Below are 19847 nucleotides of genomic sequence, written 5' to 3' on the forward strand. Positions count from 1 at the left end.
CCAGCAATATTTCCAATGAAACTTAATTTTTGTAAGTGTATCTATCTGCAAATTTGTATTATTCAGTACCTTTTTTTCTTTTCTTTTAGATAACCTCAAAATCTCTGACTTTGGCTTGGCCACAGTGTTTCGGCATAATAATCGTGAGCGTTTATTGAACAAGATGTGTGGTACTTTACCTTATGTTGCTCCAGAACTTCTAAAGAGAAAGGAATTTCATGCAGAACCAGTTGATGTTTGGTCCTGTGGAATAGTGCTTACTGCCATGTTGGCTGGAGGTAAGAGCCATTTAATCATGATAGAACTTCTGTCTTATGGAAGTCAGATTTGCCTACCAAAATAATTTAAGGGAAATCTATATTTATATAATAGCATTTTAATACTTTCTTAACCACTTTGGACTGCTGTAACAGTAACAGAGTTGAGGGGTGCTTGTACAAAACACATATTTTAGAAATTCTGGAGGCTAGAAGTTTGTGTCAGTGTACAAGCATGGTCATGATCTAGTAGACCCCTTTCCTGGCTTGCAGGTGAAATGGCTATCTTACTGTATTCTCACATGACAGAGCAGAGAGAGCAAAAATAATGTACTCAGTTTTTTTTTTTATAAGAACACAAATATGTTCCACCTCCCAAAGGCCTTGTCTCTAAACACCACATCATGTTGTAGATTAGGATTTCAGTATGTAGATTATTTGGGAAAACAAACATGTAGTCCATTGCATGTAGTAAATAATTTGTAAGTAACTTGGAATTTGTAATCTCAAAGGTCTTTAAAAATAAGGTATATATAGCTATTAAATGAATAAAAACATTTAAAAAATAAATAATCTCAACAACCAGCTCTTTTTAGTTTCATGTAAACACTTTTTTTTATTAGTACATGATTGCAGTACATAATGATTACATTTATCATCTAGTGTTGGTAATATATCTTAATTCTTTTTATTTGCCCTTACCTTCCCCCTCTCCATCTCTAGGTCTCCTTCCCATTTGCAAAAAATCTGTCACCCTGTTTCCTTTTATCTGCTTTTTATTTGTAGGACAAGAAATAGTTCATCTATTTTTTGAAGTGCCATTAATGTTGAAATGTAGTTTTTTGTTGTTTTTTGAGACAGGGTCTTGCTATATAGTTCAGGCTGATCACCAACTAACAATGTAGCCCAGATTGGCCTCAAATTTGAGGCAATCCTCCTGCCTCAGTCTCCTAAGTGCTGGCATTAGAGGCGTGCATGTGCCACCATGTCCAGCATTGACAGTATATATTTGATAATATGTGTCTTTAATGATTATTGAGCTATGGCCTGGCTTCTTGACATGTAGTTTTTTAGTTTGGAAAGCATATTGAATTAATTTGGAGGATATGTTTTATGGATTTGTGTAGTGATTATTTTCCCTTGAAATCTTTACTGTATAAATAACTACATGAACATTCAGAAAACTGATTTCCTTTTCAGAATTGCCATGGGACCAGCCCAGTGACAGTTGTCAGGAATATTCTGATTGGAAAGAAAAAAAGACATACCTCAACCCTTGGAAAAAAATTGATTCTGCTCCTCTAGGTGATGGGTTATCTTGATTAAAGTTATTGATTTCTTGGATAGTGAAATCTTATTCAATTTGAATTTATTTTCTTTTTTAACTTATAAATAATTATATAAATAACATAGCATCCTTGTAGATAAGTCAGAAAATATAAATAAAAATTAAGAGGGCCAGGGATTTAGCTCAGTGGTTCTGCCACCTGCCTCGCAAGCACGAGGTCCCGAGTTTGATCCCCAGTAACCAAAAAAAAAAAAATTAAGAAAAAAATTTTATAATTCCTGTACTCAGAAATACTTTTTAAAAGATTCTGACATGTGCTTCTGAGCTTTGTTATGTATAAGAAATGCCTGTTATGTGTGTATATTATTTATAAATATATATATTTACAAAAAATGAAATCATTCACATTTTTGATAACCTGTGTTTTGATTTTCATATTCTGTGAACATTTTTCATGTGTACATCATTGTTTTTAAAGGCCGTGATGGTATTTTGCAATATAGATACACCTAACTGGTCCATTTCACTTTGTTGGAAATTTAGATTTTTTTCTAAATTCTCACTGTTATAAAAGAAATACGAAAAACATTTATGTAATTTAATCTATGCACATACCCTTATAATTTTGCAACTTACCCCCTTAATTACCGTTATAATTATTTAACTTAATATTTTTTTATCCCTAATATTTTTGCAAAATTACAGGGTCAAGGATATATATAGTTTTAAATACTGTTACTTTGCCAAATTTCCAAAAAGTTTGTACCATTTCATAATGTTATCGCCATCTCATCAGTTTATATTAAAAAATTTAATCTAAGAGGTCTGCAAATGATACTGATTTTTATTTTAAATTTAATGCTAATGAAGTTGCATATTCTTTATATATTTATTAGCTTTTTGTCAATTTTGCCCAGTTTTCACAAGGAGATTTATGTTGTTTTTCGTATCCTTTGTGGGCTTTTTTTAAATTAAAAAAAAATTGTCATTTGACCTTTGCATATACTACAAATATTTTCTACAATGTGTCATTTATTTTCATTTTGTTACTTTGATAACATAGAAATACACAGTGATACTTCAGTTGTGGAACTCAATTTGTCCAAATTTGTGCTGGAACACTGAAAAGTTCAAGGACTGAACATATTTTTCCCATAAGAAATAATGGAAAACCAAATAACTGGTTCTGAGGCCCAAAAATTACACTTATAACTTCATTTTTTCAGGACTTTATCAAATTTTGCAATGATTTCTTTCTTTAACTCTATTGTGCTTCTCATAGTTTTCCTTTTAACTTTGTGTTATCACTAACTTTCTTTGGGACCGTGGTTATGATATTTTACACGAATAAAGTGCAAAAACAAAAAAGAAAACCAAGCACAATGACTGTTTTTTTTGGGGGGGGGTACCCGGGATAGAATTTGGGACCTTGCGCTTGCGAGGCAGGCACCGGAACCACTGAGCTAAATCCCTGGCCCCACCACGACTGTTTTAATGCACTGTTGTGTGGGCAAGAGTGGTGCTTAGACTGAAGTGTCACCCTCTTGTGTCAGGGAGAGACAGTGGTGACTCACCCTGCCCATACAGGTGTTTGGGTCAGATTTTCAATTTGACTATGGAGGAAAGTTACAAATGTGGGGCAGATTTTTTTGAATTTTGTTGTTTGAGTCTTGCAATGGAAAGTTTGAGCTTGGAGGCATTCAACAACTGAGGTATCACTGTATGTAAAATTTTATAATTTTCAAATCTATAATTTTGTTATTGATGGTTTCTGACTACATTGTCATATTTGGAAAGGTCTCTTATCCCTAATATTTCTTTAAAAAGTGTCCCTATGTTTTCATTTAATGTTTTTATGCCTTTCGTTTTACATTTAAGTCTTTAGTTTATTAGAAAACCATTTTGGTATTGAGAGACAAATGCATTCTTTAAATATATATATGATTAGCACCTGTCACTTTTACAAAATACTAGGTTTCAATGTGATATTTTCATACATGTATATAACATTTTGATCATCCTTATCCCCCCACAGGAGATGTATGAATTCCTTATCAAGATAATTAAAAAGCCTTAGAATGATGGTTGGTTTTATTACTGTCTCCTAAAAAGTTATTGATGAGTATACTTTCTTTATAAAACCGTGAATGAGCCAGGAATGTAGCTCAGTGGCTCAGTGCCTGCCTGGCAAGTACAAGGTCCTGAGTTTGATTCCCGGTACTAGGAAAAAAAAAAAAACTTAATGAAGAAATAATGTAAGAACATGACCTTAGAGCAATGAAATTTGGTGTTAGAAATGGTTAAGAGTTTGGTTTATTTTATTTTTTGTTTTTTAGTGTCTTGTTAATGTTGTTGCATGGGGAGAAACATTTCCACCTGATTCTTATTCTGCTTATTTAAAAACAATTGAGAATTAGAATCTGGAAAGAATATTCTAAAGTAGAGACAGCAGCAAAGAATAACTACATGAAATTAAAGCAATAATTTGGTAGCTTTATTCTTTTGCTGTCCCAGAAATAATGCTTGGACATAAGGGGACCAAAAGAGAATATGTCTCTTAATACAAGACCTAGGCTTTTGTAATCTACATGACTCTTTTATAAATGTTGTTTTAATGTTGTTTTCAGCTCTGCTGCATAAAATCCTAGTTGAGAATCCATCAGTAAGGATTACCATTCCAGACATCAAAAAAGATAGATGGTACAATAAACCACTCAAGAAAGGTAATATTCTTAAAATTCAAGCACTTTTCTCTATGAAAGAACATTACTTGCAGCTGGGGCATGGTGACGGGCGTGCCTGTAATCCCAGTTCTCAAGAGCCTGCGCAGGAGGATTGCTGCAGTTTTGAGGCCAATCTGGGCTACACAGTGAGTTCAAGGCCAGCCTGAACTATATAGTGAGACCTTGTCTTAAACCAAAAAATAGAGTGATACTTGCAAATTTGGTATCACAAGTCAGCAACTCAAGAATGATATGGTCTCTATCTTGGTGGAGATTATAATGTCTAGTAGGAGGGGCCAGGGACTTAGCTCAGTGGTGCCCCTGCCTGCCTCTGAAGCATAAGGTCCTGAGTTCGATCTCTGGTACCAAAAAGTACTAGGAAAACAAATACAAAAAGTAATTTTGTTTATTAATAACTACAAAGGGATTGTTGGGGTACTATAGCTAAATATTTGATCAAATCTTAAGCCTTAAATGAGAAATTTTTTTCCTGAGGAAATGACATGAAATCTAAGATTTGAAGATTAAAGAGGAGGTAGACAGGTAATGTAAGTCACAGATTTGATTCTGAGCAGAGGAAGCATTCAGAAAATACAGTATTAGATTTATTAAGTCTGGAGCATTTGAAGAACTTGAGAGAAGGTCATTATGGAATGTACCTCATCAGTATTCATCATCTCACCAGTGATTAGCATATTTGAGGCATATTGTAGACACTCAGTAAATGTTTGTGAAGTAAATGAATGATTAAAGAAGTGAGAGAGGGGCTGAGGATTTATCTCAGTAGCTCTACACTTGCCTGGCAAGTGCAAGAGTTTGATTCCCAATACTGGAAAAAAAAAAAAAAAGAAAAGAAATGGGAAAGGAAGAGCATTTTTTGAGATGGTAGCTGAAAGGCAGAGAGCAGCCAAGTTACAAGGAGGATGGCCTTGTGTATGATGCTAAGTATTCTGGGCTTCAGCTTAAGCCCATTCAGAAAACTTGAGAGATGTTGAGCAAGAAAACATTAAGACCCTATATTTAGTTTAAAAAGGGCTTTGTGGCTACAACTCCTTTTTCATTGTTCTTGATGACTAGGAAGAGGTTAAGAGTGGTGTCAGTATTTTTAGAAGTGTTGAGGTGTGAGAAGACAGTAGCTTGTTGGAACAGGTTAATAGTAGGATTGGAGAAAAGAAAGTGCAAAGACATTTGAGGAGCAGAATTGATTTAGATATGGAAAATGAACAGTAATGACTTCTAGGTTTTGGTTTTGTTAACTTGGGGAGAAACATTTTGGGAGAATTTTCTTTCTTTTTTGGGGCGGGCCGGGTACTGGGGATCGAACTCAGGACCTTGCACTTGTGAGGCAGGGGCAGAGCTACTGAGCTAAATCCCCGGCCCTTTTTTTCAGTTTTTTGAGACCAGGTCTTGCTATGTAATTCAGGCTGGTCTTGAACTCACTGTGTACCCCAGGCTGGGCTTGAATTTCCAGTGATCTTCCTGCCTCAGCCTCCCAAGTACTGGGATTACAGATGTGCACCATCATGCCCAGCAGGGAAAATTTTGATTTTTTTTTTAATAGTTTTAAAATTTTATTTTGATGGTACTGGAAGTTGAGCCCAGACCCTTGCACATGCTAGGCAAGCGCTGTACCACAGAGTGTTTGATTTTGAATATCTTGAATTTGAGAGCTGAGTAAAAACTATTCAGTAGTGTGTGTGTGTGTGTGTGTGTGTGTGTGTGTGTGTGTGTGTGTGTGTAATTCAGGAAATGGGACTTGCCCTGAGATGTCAGTTTGGGGAGTTAAAGCATGTTGGTAAATGAAATTAAGTATAGGGAATTTTAAGGAATACCAGTATTTAAGTGGTGGGTGAAGACCAGGGAAATAGGGTAGAGAGAGGTGAAAGGAACGCCTGGAGAATGTGGGATAATGGAGGCTAAGAGAAGACAGTACCTGATGATGGCATATACTGCTAAATGGATCAATAACATGAAGCCTAAAATTTGGCCATTGTATTCCATGATGTAGTTCTTCATGATTGGGCAAGATAGTTTTACTGAAAAGTTAGTAGTAAATTCTAGAGCACGGTAATTGTGTAAAAGAGAGGTAAGGAATTAGAGAGGGTTGCTATAGAAAATTCATTCATTGGCTTTGAGGGGAGAGGCGAAGACAATAGCTAGAGGTGAACAAGGAATTTTTTATTTAATTCTCTGAATGTTTCCTTCACCTTTTTTGTTCTAATTGAGATCCACCTCATCCTTGAGGACACTACTTCCTCTGAAGCAGTGGATGTTTTCCTTCTTATACCCTCATATCTTTGGGTCTGGAAGAAGGGCAGGTATCCTCCTTGATCCTTTTTGTTTTCAGTACTGGAGATTGAACCCAGGGCCTTCACACTGAGCTCTAACTCTAGCCTTTTTTATTTTTTTTATTTTAAGACAGGATCTCCCAAAATTGCCCAGGCTAGGCTTGACCTTGCAGTCCTGATTTAGCCTCCCAGAGTGCTAGTATTACAGGCATGCATCATCATTTGAGGTTCTTCCTTGTTCCTCATTGGTCCTTTCTCCTTTTTTTCCTGCATACCTTTCTTCTCCTTTTTATTTTTTTCCCCCTTTTGAGACAGGGTCTCTGTGAGGTTCAGTCTGGCCTTGAACTCACTATGTAGCCCAGAATGGCCTTGAACTCATGGCAGTCCTCCTGCCTCAGCCTTCTCTCCTCTGTTTTAAATCTCATATTACCAGACTCTATCATTCATTGTTTCCTTATTACAATCCTCTTCTGAACTCCAAATTGAAATTCCTGCCATACTTTCATTCTCTTCAACATGACTTGATACTATTTCTGTCATGTTTTTTGGTAAATTAATTATTCATTTGGTCTCCAGCTCCTTTTTATTTTTTTTGGGTACTGGGCATTGAACTTGGGGTCCTTGTGCTTGCCAGGCAGGTGGCAGAACCACTGAGCTAAATCCCTGGCCCAAGTTAACTATTCATTTGAATGATCCTGCCAATATTCTGTTTTTGGAACTGGGGACTGAACTCAGGACCTTTTGAGGCAGGCGCAGCACCACTGTGCTAAATCCCTGGCCCTTTCCAATATTTATTCTGACTTAACAATTTCTTGGACTTTTCTTTTCTTTCTTTCTTTCTTTTTTTTTTTTTGGTACTGGGGATTGAACTTGGGTCCTTGCACTTGCGAGGCAGGCTCCGGAACCACTGAGCTAAATCCCCAGCCCCTGCTTTTCTTTTTTTGGAGGGGTAGGGGTTTGAGACAAGATCTTGCTCTGTAATTCAGGCTAGACTTGAACTCACTATGTAGCCCAGGCTGGCCTTGAACTCATGGTGTTCCTCCTGCCTCAGCCTTCTGAGTGCTGGGATCGCAGGCCTGCACCAGCATGCCAGGTTGGACTTTTTCTTCCTGTTTTGTTTTTTTTTTCTTCTCAGTACTGGGGATTGAACCAGTGTTTTTGAACTGAGTTATATCCCCTAGGGCTCGAACTTGTGATCCTCCTGAGTAGCTGGGATTATAGGCATGTGCTTTTATTATGTCTGGCTCTAGTGAACTTGTCTTTAAACATCCTGCCTTGATTTTCAATGTATTTTATTTCTGGTATCCTCCTTCTAGTACTGTGATTTCAACAATCCTTTGACTTTACCTGCATTTGCAGTCTGTTAATTCTACCACCTTTTCACTATCTTATCTGTTCCTTTTCTAGGTCCTCATTAGTCATAAAAGACTTCTTTCTTTTTACCTTCAGCTTCCTTGCTCCTTTCTCTCTTCATCACACTTACTGGACAAAACCCAACCCAATATATTTTTTTTAAACCTAACCCAGTTTTAATCCAGTTTTCTACCCACTCTACACTCATACATGCACTGCTAATCACAGAGAGAGAAAAATACCCAACAATGGTCACTTTAAATTGAGAACCACTAATCTCAAGTAGGCCTTTAACGCTGCCTGGCAGTCACATTATCTTTCTCTACCTGTTCTTCTACCCTGTTCTTCACAATTTACTGTCTTTTCTTTGCTTCTTAACTTTTTCTCCTCCTCTTCTTCCTCTTCTTCCTTCTTTCCTTCCTTCCCTCCTTCCCTCCTTCCCTCCCTCCCTCCCTCCCTCCCTCCTCCTTTTTTCTTCTTTTTTTTCTTTTTATTATCAGTGCTGGGGATCCAACCCAGGGCCTCATGCATGCTAGGCATATATTCAGCCCCCAAATAAATACAGTAGTTTACCATTTTTTCTTTCTTGTTTTCCTTTTTTTTTTCAATGCCTTAGATTGAGCCTATGATCTTCTGCATGCAAAGCAAGTACTCTATCACTGAGCTACACTCCTAGCCCTTTTCTCTTTAATACCTCCTTCCCCAGTGTCACTCTCAGTTGCTAACAATGTTCCTTATTTCACTGAGAAATAGAAGCAGGCGGAATGGAACTTCTCAAGCTCCCACTACCATCTCCTCACCCAACTGTCTCTGTGCTCATAGATTCTGCTATATATCTTGTTGCTGTGAATAAGTTGCTCCACATAGAAATGAACTTTTTCTCAAAGGACATTGTCTAACAACTCTTTGTCCTGAAGCGTTAATTTTTCCTTCTGTACTGGATCTTTCTCAATATATCAACATACTGTTTCTTCTCTCTTAAAAACAGAGTTAAGTAAGTAAATAATAGATAAAAGTATTTAATAAGCTAAACAGTAATGAAACTTCTCTTGTAGCCACTTCTCTACCATTCTATCTTTTTCTTTTTTACAATTGGACATCTCAAAAGAGGCTTCTAATTTTTTTTCTTTTTTTGGTACCGGGGATTGAACTCAGGTCCTTGCACTTGCGAGGCAGGCGACAGAACCACTGAGCTAAATCCCCAGCCCCAAGAGGCTTCTAATTTCTAACACCTCAAAGTTAGTTTTGAGAACTTCTGACTAGTCTTTTGTCAAAAGTTACAGTGACTAATGTTGCCAAATCCAAATCAGTTCTTAGATTCTCTTATTTTGTTTGATCAGCAGCATTTTATACAGCTGATCATGCTGTCCTACTTTAAATACTTTCTTCATTTGACTTCCAAAGACATTACTCTCTTTTTATTCTCATACTTCTCAAGGCCACTCCTTTTCTGTCTCTTGATGATTTTTCCTCATCTACCCAGTCTCAGTATTGGAGGGCACCAGAACTCAAACCATGGACCTCTTTTCCTTTCTTATCTACATTTACTCCATTTTAATTATATTTTGTCTCATTGCTATAAATAAATCTATATGTTGATAACTTACCACTTTTTATCAACTTTGGTCTTTTCTCTGAATTCTATGCTCATATGTTTAACTTCACAAATTTTGCTTGAGTGTAACAGCCATCTCAAACTTGATGCATCTCAAACTGAGTTCCTGATCTTTCTTCTTCATGTCTCTTCTTTCTAGTCTTTTCCAACTGCATCCTTCTTGTGAGGCAGATAAGAAACCTCAGGACCATCTTTCATTCTTTCATTCTGTTTTACCTCATTTCCAACTTACCAGAAATTTCTGTTAACTTTTACCTTTAAAAATCTCAGATTCTGACCACTTTTTCACACCTCCATTGGTACTCACCATGGTATCTTGCTGGTGTGTTCCAATAAAAAAGTAAGTTAGAATATGTCAGTGTTCTGCTCAAGTCTTTCAGTGTTTTACTTCTCTCTCAAAATATGAGGTAAGATCAGTTCATGTCCTATGAGGTCTTATAATGACTATTCTCTGTGCCTAGAAATGCTTTTCTCACAGTGAGACTTACCCTTATGTCTTGTTCCCTCACCTTTGGGTATTGACTTCATTTTCATTGAGGAAAACTTTAAAACTGAACCCCCATCTCCATGGACTTCTTTGTGTTATTTTTCTCTGTTGCACTTGTCACTGTTTAGCAAGTATAATTTTAACTTTACTTGAATTTTAACTTGCTTTATTTTTTTCTCTTTATAAAATTTAAGAGGTCAATGACTTTTGTCAGTTTTGTTCACATTGAATACTTAGTACATAGAATAATGCCTGGTAATAGTAGAACTAATAAAATGTTAAAATGAATGGATAGTCATCCAAATATTTGAGTGAATGCGTTTATAAATAAACAGGTTGGCTAACCTTAAAGCATGTTTTAATGGTTTGGGGTATAGATCCAATAGCAAAATAGTCTGAAAGTTGTAAGAGAAAGGAAGTAAGTAAAGGCATCAATATTTGTGGAAAGGTAGGTGGGCATGAACTTCATAGCTCAAGTAGAGGGACAAGCACTTGATGGAAGGATGCAAAGGAGGAAAAGAAGCTGGGTATGGTGGTACATGCCTATAATCTCAGGCTGAGCCAAATGGATCATAAGTTCTGGCCCAGTCTGGGCAATTTAGCAATTTAATGATTCCCTGTCTCAAAATAAAACAAAAAGAAGGCTCAGTTGTAGCTCAGTATGAAGACTGGTTTAATCCTCAGTGCTGAAAAAAAAAAAAAAAAGGAGAAGATGGGTAGGAATGCAAGTACACTTACAGATTTTGTAGTGACATGTTGACTAGTTTCTATCTAATAGCTTTGTTTTCTCTATGAAATGGGAGATAGTATCATGCTAAGTAGTGAAAGGATGGGGGGATGTCTTGGAAATTTCAGAAGAGTGTAGAAGTTTTGAAGTAATCTTTCCAGAGAAAGGGAGAGGAGACTGACTAATGAAAGAATTAAATTGACAGTCAGTTCTGAGGGTACATCTGAGGATTGTAACTGAGTTTTTAGTGGCATCATTTTCTTTATAATTATTTTTGGTAAGTCTTTTCTAGGGGAGCAGAGTGTTAGAGTAGATTTGTGTTTATTGCTATTATGGTAAATTATTTTTTATTTTAAAAAGTTCTAGTCCTTTAACTAGATCTCTGCATCTTTGTAGAACCTTTGTTGTGGTCTTACCATGATAACCCACAGTTAGAACATATTTAAAGGTCACAGTTTGTGAAGTATCTAATTTGACAGATGAGCCTTAGTAAATTTATAACTTTACCACATTTCTTGTAAAGTCATGTCGAAAGACTCACTGTCTTCTATGTAGTTTGTGTTCAATAAGTATATTTAGGTATAATTTTATTTATTCAAAATGTCAGTTGGGTTAATTAAAAAATATCTGCCTAGAAGGCTTAAAAGCATTTGTATTGTCTTGGGCTGGGGATTTAGCTCAGTGGCACCACACCTGCCTGGCAAGCACAAGGTCCTGAGTTTGATCCCAGGTACCAAAAAAAAAAAGCATTTGTATTGTCTTCTGTTTTAGGAGCAAAGAGGCCCCGGGTCACTTCAGGTGGTGTGTCAGAGTCTCCTGGTGGATTCTCTAAGCACATTCACTCTAATTTGGACTTCTCTCCAATAAACAGTGCTTCTAGGTAAGTTAATAAAAACGAAGTAGTTATTGAATGTAGAATTCCCCAAGAAGAATAATACATGTATATATCTTTCTTAATAATGAACATAATTTATTTATTTTTTTATTTTTTTGTACCGGGGATTGAACTCAGGTCCTTGTGCTTGCGCAGCAGGCGGCAAAACCACTGAGCTAAATCCCCGGCCCATGAACATAATTTTGTCAGAATGAGAATGATTGTTTGATATAAGAAAGACCTGTTAGATTTTATTTAAAGATATATTTTCTATTGAGCATGATGCCAACTGCCTGTAGTCTTAGCTACTGTACTTGGAAGGCTTACGAGGATGATTTATTGGAGGCCAGTATGAGTAACATGGTGAGACACTTTCAAAAAACAAAAGTACCTGAAGAAAAAAAATTGAAGACGTATTTTTCTGTCTTAATGTCTCAGTGAAGAAAATGTGAAGTACTCCAGTTCGCAGCCAGAACCACGGACAGGTCTTTCCTTATGGGACTCCAGTCCCTCATACATCGATAAACTGGTACAAGGAATCAGTTTTTCCCAACCTGCATGCCCTGATCATATGCTTCTGAATAGTCAGTTAGTCGGCACCCCAGGATCCTCACAGGTAAGGGAATTTAATTTTTCAAATGGATAATGTTTGCTCTTTATTTTTATTATCTTAAAAGTCTTGGGGCCGGGGATTTAGCTCAGTGGTTCTGCTCCCTGCCTTGAAAGCACAAGGTCCTGAGATCGATCCCTGGTACAAAAAAAAAAAGTCTTGTTCATGTGGAAATCTCAGGAATGTATTATCAATACTTTTAATTTATATGTGTATTTTGTACAAGGAACAATTAGAGGAGGACTTTGTGGAAAAAGAATCTCAATTCACACATGAAATTTTTCAGGCTAAATAGCTATGATATCTCTGCCTTTGATCATTGTAGATTTATTCAGCTTTTCTGTTTGACATGTAGAACCCCTGGCAGCGCTTGGTCAAAAGAATGACACGATTCTTTACCAAATTGGATGCAAACAAATCTTATCAGTGCCTAAAAGAGACATGTGAGAAGTTGGGCTATCAATGGAAAAAGAGTTGTATGAATCAGGTATGTTTGGTTGATTTATTTGTCTAAAAACTATCAGTACGTTTTAAAAAATAATTCAAATTTAGAAAACAATTGAAATTGAAAAAATTTAAATAAAATCTTATTTTTCTTAAGAAATAATATTTCTTGAAAAACATTAAAAGTATCAGCCAAGTGTGGTGGCACACACCTAAAATACCAGCACTGGGGAGGCTGAGCCAGGAGAATTGTGAATTTGAAGCCAGGTTGGGCTACATAGTGAGTTCAAAAAAGAAATTAAAAATATTAAGTAACTGGAGTCATTACTAAAAAACTATGTAGAGTTAATTGTAACTGTTGACTGCTCTCTGTGTCCCCTGATCCTATGCACCAATTTTTGTTTATATTATTGTAGCACAGTTATAACACTGGCATTCTAATCTGTATTTAGGTTTTTTCAAGAGGCAGTTATTCTGTATTAAAGGAGATTTAAGAGCCCTGTGTAAATGCAATGTGTGATCTTTCACTAGATCAGTGATGGCGAATCTTTTAGAGCTTTCAGTGATACAAACAGCCCACCATGGCACGTGTGTCATAAGTTTGTCACCATTGCACTAGATCATAGATTCAAAAATAAAACAGCTATAAAGGATGTTATTGGTACAATATAGGCTGAATATTAATTATTGTCTTTGTCAGGTGGTGTGATGTTAATACTGTGATTTGTAGAAGAATGTCTTCATAGGTGGAGCTTCTTTATAAGCCATAAGAACACTAAAAGAATGACAGTAGAAGTTGCAAGACTTCTTCAGGCCTTTTCCATCTTCTCATTGCTGATATGGCTCTTCAGCCACAAATCTAGCCTCTCTTTTTCATATTGTAATAACTTTGTTTCTTCTTTCAGTTTTATGTTTTTGGTTGCTAAGAGTTCTCATGAACTCAGTCTCTATTTACAAGTGAGTTTCCCTTGCACATACATAGCATTCCTGTCTTAGAAGTACACTACAGATTTTTACCCCAGAAGTATCATTGACCTGAGAATATAGTTTTAATTTAAGAGTATTTTCTAGTCATACAGGTGGCTTAACCTTATTTTTGTTGCCTTAGGTTACTGTGTCAACAACTGATAGGAGAAACAATAAACTGATTTTCAAAGTGAATTTGGTAGAAATGGATGAGAAAATATTGGTTGACTTCCGGCTTTCTAAGGTACTTATGATAATTTTGTTATAGTATTCTTTCTATGGAAATATTTTTGGGCTTTTCTTTTTTGGTACTGGGAGTCAAACTCAGGACCTTGCGCTTGTAAGGCAGGTGCGGTGCTTCTGAGTTAAATCCCCGGCCTGTGTGAATTTTTTTAATGGTGTTATGTTTGTATACAGTAGTCCTCCCACCCATACTTTACTTTCTGCAGTTTCAGGTCAACTATAGTCAGACAGTAGTAAATGTAAAGTTCAGAAATAAACATTTCCAATTAAGCACAAGGTACCTGGGCAGCTGAGGCATGAATATCACAAGTTTAAGTCCAGCCTGAGCAACTTAGTGAAATCCTGTCTCAAAAAGAGCTGAGGATGTAGCTAAGTGGTAGAGCACTTGCCTGGCATAGGCAAGGCCTTAGATTCAATCCCCAGTGCCATCCCCTTCCCCGCCAAATTGAGCCTAGTTCTGAGTAGCATGATGAAGTCTTTCACTGTTCACTCCCTTCTAGTATGATATGAATCATCCTTTTGTCTGGCATAAAAATCTTACACATAGATTTTTGTTCATGCTGTACATACTGGTTGACTTTTACTCAGTAGCTGTTTTGATTATCAGATTGAGTGTCATATACTTCAGTACTTAATGTTCACATAAAGCTTATATTACTTAATACTGGCACCAAAGTGCAAGCATAGTGATGCTGGCAGTTTATTTATTTATCTATTTATTTTTTATCAGTACGTGTTTGTAGTACATAGCAATTACATTCATTGTGGGGAGTTAGTACATAAATATGACACATCTTAATTCTTTTTTACTCCCCCATCTCTAGATCCTTTTCCTATTTGCAAAAGATCTACTCCCTGATTCCTAGTATCCATCCATTATTTTGCTGTTAAAATTATTTTATATTTTGAGTTTCTCATATGGTATAAGGGAAACCATGCAGTATTTAACCTTGTGTGTCTGACATTTCACTTAACATAATGATCTCAAGGTGCATCCATTTTCCTACAAATGACCGAAATTTATCCTTCATGGCACAGTAGTATTCTATTGTATATAAATTTATTTTCTTTAATCAATCTGTTGTTGGACATACAGGCCTTTTCCATGATTTAATTATTATGAGTTGGGCTGCTATAAACATGGGTATGTATATATCACTGTGCTATTAATGCCTCTAACTCTTTTGAGAAGATACATAGAAGGGGAATAGCTGGGCTAAATAGAATTTCTTTTTTTTTTTTTTTTTTTTTTTTTGCTAAATAGAATTTCTGTTTTTAATTTTTTGAGGAATCTCCATACTAGTTTCCACAGTGGTTGTCCTGGTTTATATACCCATCAACAGTGTAGAAATATTCCTTTTTCCCCACAGTCTCATTGCTGGCAATTTTCATTATGCTATTTTATTAGTTATTGTTGTTAATCTCTTGCTGTGCTTAATTTATACTTTTTTTTTTGGTACCGGGGATCAAACTCGGGACCTTGCACTTGTGAGGCAGGTGCTGGAACCACTGAGCTAAATTCCCCAGTCCTGTGCTTAATTTATAAATGAAACTTTATTGTAGGTAGATACGGAAAGTACTTACTATTCAATATAGGGTTCTATACTATCCATAGTTTCAAGCATCCATAGGGGGTCTTGGAACATTTCCTTCATGGGTAAAGAGAGACTGCTTGTTTAACATTTGTAAATATATGATAACTTGGGTTTTTCATTTAATGTTATAAACTTCAGTTCTCCGAAATCAGTTTTTTTGACTGACACTATTATAAAAATTTTTGGTTTTTATAGACAGTGTAGACAAGTAAAAAATAAGAGAATAAAGACAATCTTAAATTATGCTTCCCAGCAATCATCTTTAACATTTTGAAATATTCTAATTTTCTTTTAATTCAACAGACCTTTATTTGAGTAATTCTGTGATTAATATCTTTGGATTTTTGTTTACATTTCTGATTCTTTCTAGTTTTAAAGCCATTGACATATGCAAGATGAAAATAGTGTTTTTTCTATTTCCTGTGAGATTGATATTCCTGCTGCAATACTGTTTTCCAGATGTTTGCTGTGGATTTATGAGGGATCCTACTGTAATGAAATCCTTCTCATTTCTGAATTTGTTGTCTTTGTTGCCAAAGTATTGTGACAAGACTTTGTGTAGTTGTGTAGCTTATTTTTAGTGTACAAATCCCCACTCCCTTTGGAGATCCCAGACCTATGTATGGTCCAGACCTTGTATGGTACTAACTTTTGAAATAGGATGCTATTTTTTCTGCTTTCTGAGTTCAGTGTGGTGGGAACAGTGACGAGCACAAAATCAGGTCAGAATTATTTTTGTAACCATTTCTTCTACCAGAGTACTTGGTCTTAATAGGAGGATATGATGGTATTGTTGCCAGACTTATCTATCTAAGAATGTTTCTACTTACCAGTAAAGAGAGTTTGATTTTATGACATAATCTCTTTTCTAACATTATTTTTGTGTATTATTTCTCATATAGGGTGATGGACTGGAATTCAAGAGACACTTTCTGAAGATTAAAGGGAAGCTGAGTGATGTTGTAAGCAGCCAGAAGGTTTGGCTTCCTGCCACATGATCAGTCCTGTAGTCCTGGGGATTCCTGGTGAATATGGTGCTGCTATGTTGACATTATTCTTCCTAGAGAAGATTATCCTATTCTGCAAACTGCAAACAATAGTTGCTGAAGAATCCTCTTCTCCTTTATCCAAACATCTTCCAATTCTTTGTATGTTTTGCATACAAATAATACCTGTATCTTAATTGTAAGTAATACTTTGGGGAAGGGATATTTTTTCATCTGTTTCAGGTTTGAATTTGAAATCCATCTGATAGAAACTAGGTTTAAGGTAGATGTGTTAATCAGATTTTCTACCAACATAATAACTCATTCTTACCAGAACATATTTCACCCAGAAAGTATGTATTTCTTCCACATTGATTTAATTATAAAGATGGGTTAGCAAAGGCTTAGTCCTTGTGACTTTTGGACAGTAGATTTATCAGTCTGTGAAGTGAGGCCAGCTTCAAAAAATGAATCCCCAAGATTTGTACTTATATTTACAAAAGGGTCTGACCGGTTATATAAACCTGCTGCTGAATTATAATAATTAAAATTGCAAGTAGGTGGTTTTTTTTTCTGGAATAGCTAGTAAAATATAAAATACTGGTTGGTCTTTCAAAAAGTTGAGCATAAACTGCTTCACTAAAAAAATTATTGTTGCACATCTTAAATATTTTTCTATATTCTCTACTTTCACAGACATTTTAATTCTTTACTACAGAAATAAAGTCTATTTTGAAAGTGATATCTAACTGTGAACTTATTGGTGATCAAGGTTTTAGGTGACGTGGAATAAAAAGGGAGGGAGTAAGGAAGTATCATTGAATACATCTGATTCCTACTATAATATGTATGGGGTGGTTCTTTTTAAATTTATCCTACTTTGATTTCATTGAGCATCATGTGCTTGTAGATCAATGGTTTTCCTCAAACTTGGGAATATTTCAGCCATTATTTTTTCTAATAATCTCTGTCCTTTGGTTCTTTTGGGGGGGGGCGGGGGTGGTACCAGGGATCAGACTTTGGACCTTGTGCTTGTGAGGTAGGCACGGTGCCACTTGAGCTTAAATCCCTGGCCCCCTAGTCCTTAGGTTCTTCTTCCAGGGTTTTCACAATACACATATTGATCTGCTCAGTGACATCCCATATGTCCCTTAGGCTGTACACATTTCTTTCTTTTTTTTTTTTTTTGGGTAGTACTGTGGATTGAACCCAGGTCCTCACACATGCTAAGCAAGCATTCTACTACTGAGATACATCCCCAGCTTGTCCACCTTTCTTCATTTTTTCCTCTTTGTATTGCTTAGACTCTTTGTTTTAAGTGACTTGTCTCAGATTTGCTGTTGTGTGCAAAGGATAATAGCTTGGTGGTACAGTGTTTACTTAGCATGCATGAGGTGCTGGGTTTGAGTCCCAGCACTACAAAAAACAATTTACTGATTATTCTGCCTATTCAAGCCTGCTAATGAACTCCTACAGTGAATTTCTCAATATAGTTACTGTTTTTCTCTTGAATTTGGTTCCTTTTTACAATTTCTCTTTGTTGATATTCTTATTTTGTTCACATATTTTCATGATTACTCTTCATTCTTTGTTATCTTTTAGCTCTTCTAGCATATTTAAGACACTTGTTTTAAAGTCTCTGTGTAGTACATCCAGTCTTTTTCTTTAGGAACTGTTTCTGCTACATTATTTTCTTCCTTTAAATGGGGTATGTTATTCTCTTTCCCCTCTTTCTTTGTATGTCTTTTTTTTTTTTCTTTGTATGTCTTACGATATTTTTGTTGACAATTTGGCCTTTTTATTTGTATGCCTTGTAATATTTTTATTGAAAATTTGGCATTTGAAAAAACAATCAACTCTGCTAAACTAGCTTTGTACTAAAAAAGACCTTTACTAATAGCAGGTCATGTTTTGAGCCTAGGTATCAGGCTAGTATGAAGGATTAATGTCTTCTCTGCCCTCCTGTTTCTTGGATGTCTTTACTCTAGTCCCCTGCATACACAGAGATTTTGAATATCTTAATTTTTTAGTGTTTCATGCCAGCTTTGTAGCATTTAGATATTCTCTTGTATTCTCTACTCATAACCTTGCCCAGGCATCAGCTGGTCCATGGTCCCTCTGCAGCTTTCTTGAGCAGTGTTCATTGCTTCCCATGGTTTTTCCCAACCTGAGATCCAAGCTGTTCTGCTTCTCCCTGAGTGAGCTCTGAATGAGGTGAAACAGACCAAACTCTGAAGTTCCCCATAAAGGTTAATATATTACAGATAAAGTCTGCTCTCTGCTCCCAAAAGGTTAAGGAAGGTTACTGGGAATTTGAGCTGTTCTTTCCAGCTGTGCTATGCTGAGAACAAGGTGGATCAAAGGCTGGTAAAATGCCAGCATTTGAGTCCATGAGCCTCTGAGTATCATGTGTCTTTTTTTTGAACCAATTTTTAATTTTTCTCTGATTCTTTTTTTTTTTTTTGGCAATAAGGTTTTACATTTATTAAAGGTAGGACAAAATAGGCTCTGCAGAGCAAGCTTGGGCCAAGTAAAAGTAGGAAAAGAACTGTGCTGTACAGGAGAGAGCAGGGCACAGAGAACACAGTAGTCTAATGTTGGACATCTCTTCATGTTGTAGTCATCCATTTGTGTATCTTCTTTGGAAAGTCATCCATTTTTTTTTTTATTTTTAAGGTGCTGGGGGTTGAACCCAGGGCCTATCACATGCTAGGCAAGTGCTTTACCAGTATCAGAGATTGAAATCAGGACCTTGCACTTGCTAGGGCCCATGAGCTACATCTCCGGCTCCCAGGCTGGTCTTGAAGTCACTGTGTAGCCCTGGCTGGCCTTGAACTCATGGCCATCTTCCTGCCTCAGCTTCCTGAGTGCTAGGATTACAAGTGTGCACTATCATGCTGAGCCTCATAAATTTTAAACCTTTATTTTTGAATACCATTTTATTAGAGATAGGATTATAGGCTCTAAATAATTTTTATTCAGAAATTTGAAGAGAAGTTCTGTTGTCTTCTAGCTTACAGTTATTACCAGTTAAAAGTCTTGCCAGTGTGTTTTGGGGAAGGGCCATAATGTATAAATATTAAAATTTTTGATTTTATATACAGTAAAAATGACATTGTTTCTTGGTGTACTGTTTTAAGAGTTCTCAGGCATGAACCCAAAAGCTATAATCATTAAAAAAATAAATTGGACTGTGGCAAAATTAAAGGTTTTTGCTTTGCAAAGTACATTAGGACCACCCAACTGATGATCTCCAGAGTCTTCACATGGAGGAGTGTGGAAGCAGCAATGGGGGGGGTTGGGGGGGTGAAGGATTGATTTTGGTCTTGAAAGACCGTTCTGGTTGATACTCATAGTGTGAGATAATGGCTCAGATTAAAGCCATACAGAT

The 19847-nt window shown here is 36.2% G+C and overlaps 1 protein-coding gene across 4 annotated transcripts in view; it reads left to right on the forward strand.

The window, feature by feature from the left end:
- Positions 1-17200, forward strand: part of Chek1 (checkpoint kinase 1) — a 33721-nt gene extending 16521 nt beyond the window's left edge. For all 4 annotated transcript variants that reach the window (XM_013069158.3, XM_021251897.2, XM_004874502.4 and 1 more), the window contains 8 exons: positions 90-278; positions 1458-1562; positions 4173-4268; positions 11510-11618; positions 12051-12228; positions 12578-12709; positions 13775-13876; positions 16373-17200. In XM_013069158.3, the coding sequence (XP_012924612.1) occupies positions 90-278; positions 1458-1562; positions 4173-4268; positions 11510-11618; positions 12051-12228; positions 12578-12709; positions 13775-13876; positions 16373-16468 (1007 nt within the window). In that variant the 3' untranslated portion in view covers positions 16469-17200. The remainder of the gene's footprint in view (positions 1-89; positions 279-1457; positions 1563-4172; positions 4269-11509; positions 11619-12050; positions 12229-12577; positions 12710-13774; positions 13877-16372) is intronic.
- Positions 17201-19847: the final 2647 nt, after the last annotated feature.

The sequence above is a fragment of the Heterocephalus glaber genome, unplaced genomic scaffold (genome assembly GCF_053883595.1).
Source record: "Heterocephalus glaber isolate CG9 unplaced genomic scaffold, H.glaber_assembly_v1.0 deba00000006, whole genome shotgun sequence".
NCBI lineage: Eukaryota > Metazoa > Chordata > Mammalia > Rodentia > Bathyergidae > Heterocephalus > Heterocephalus glaber.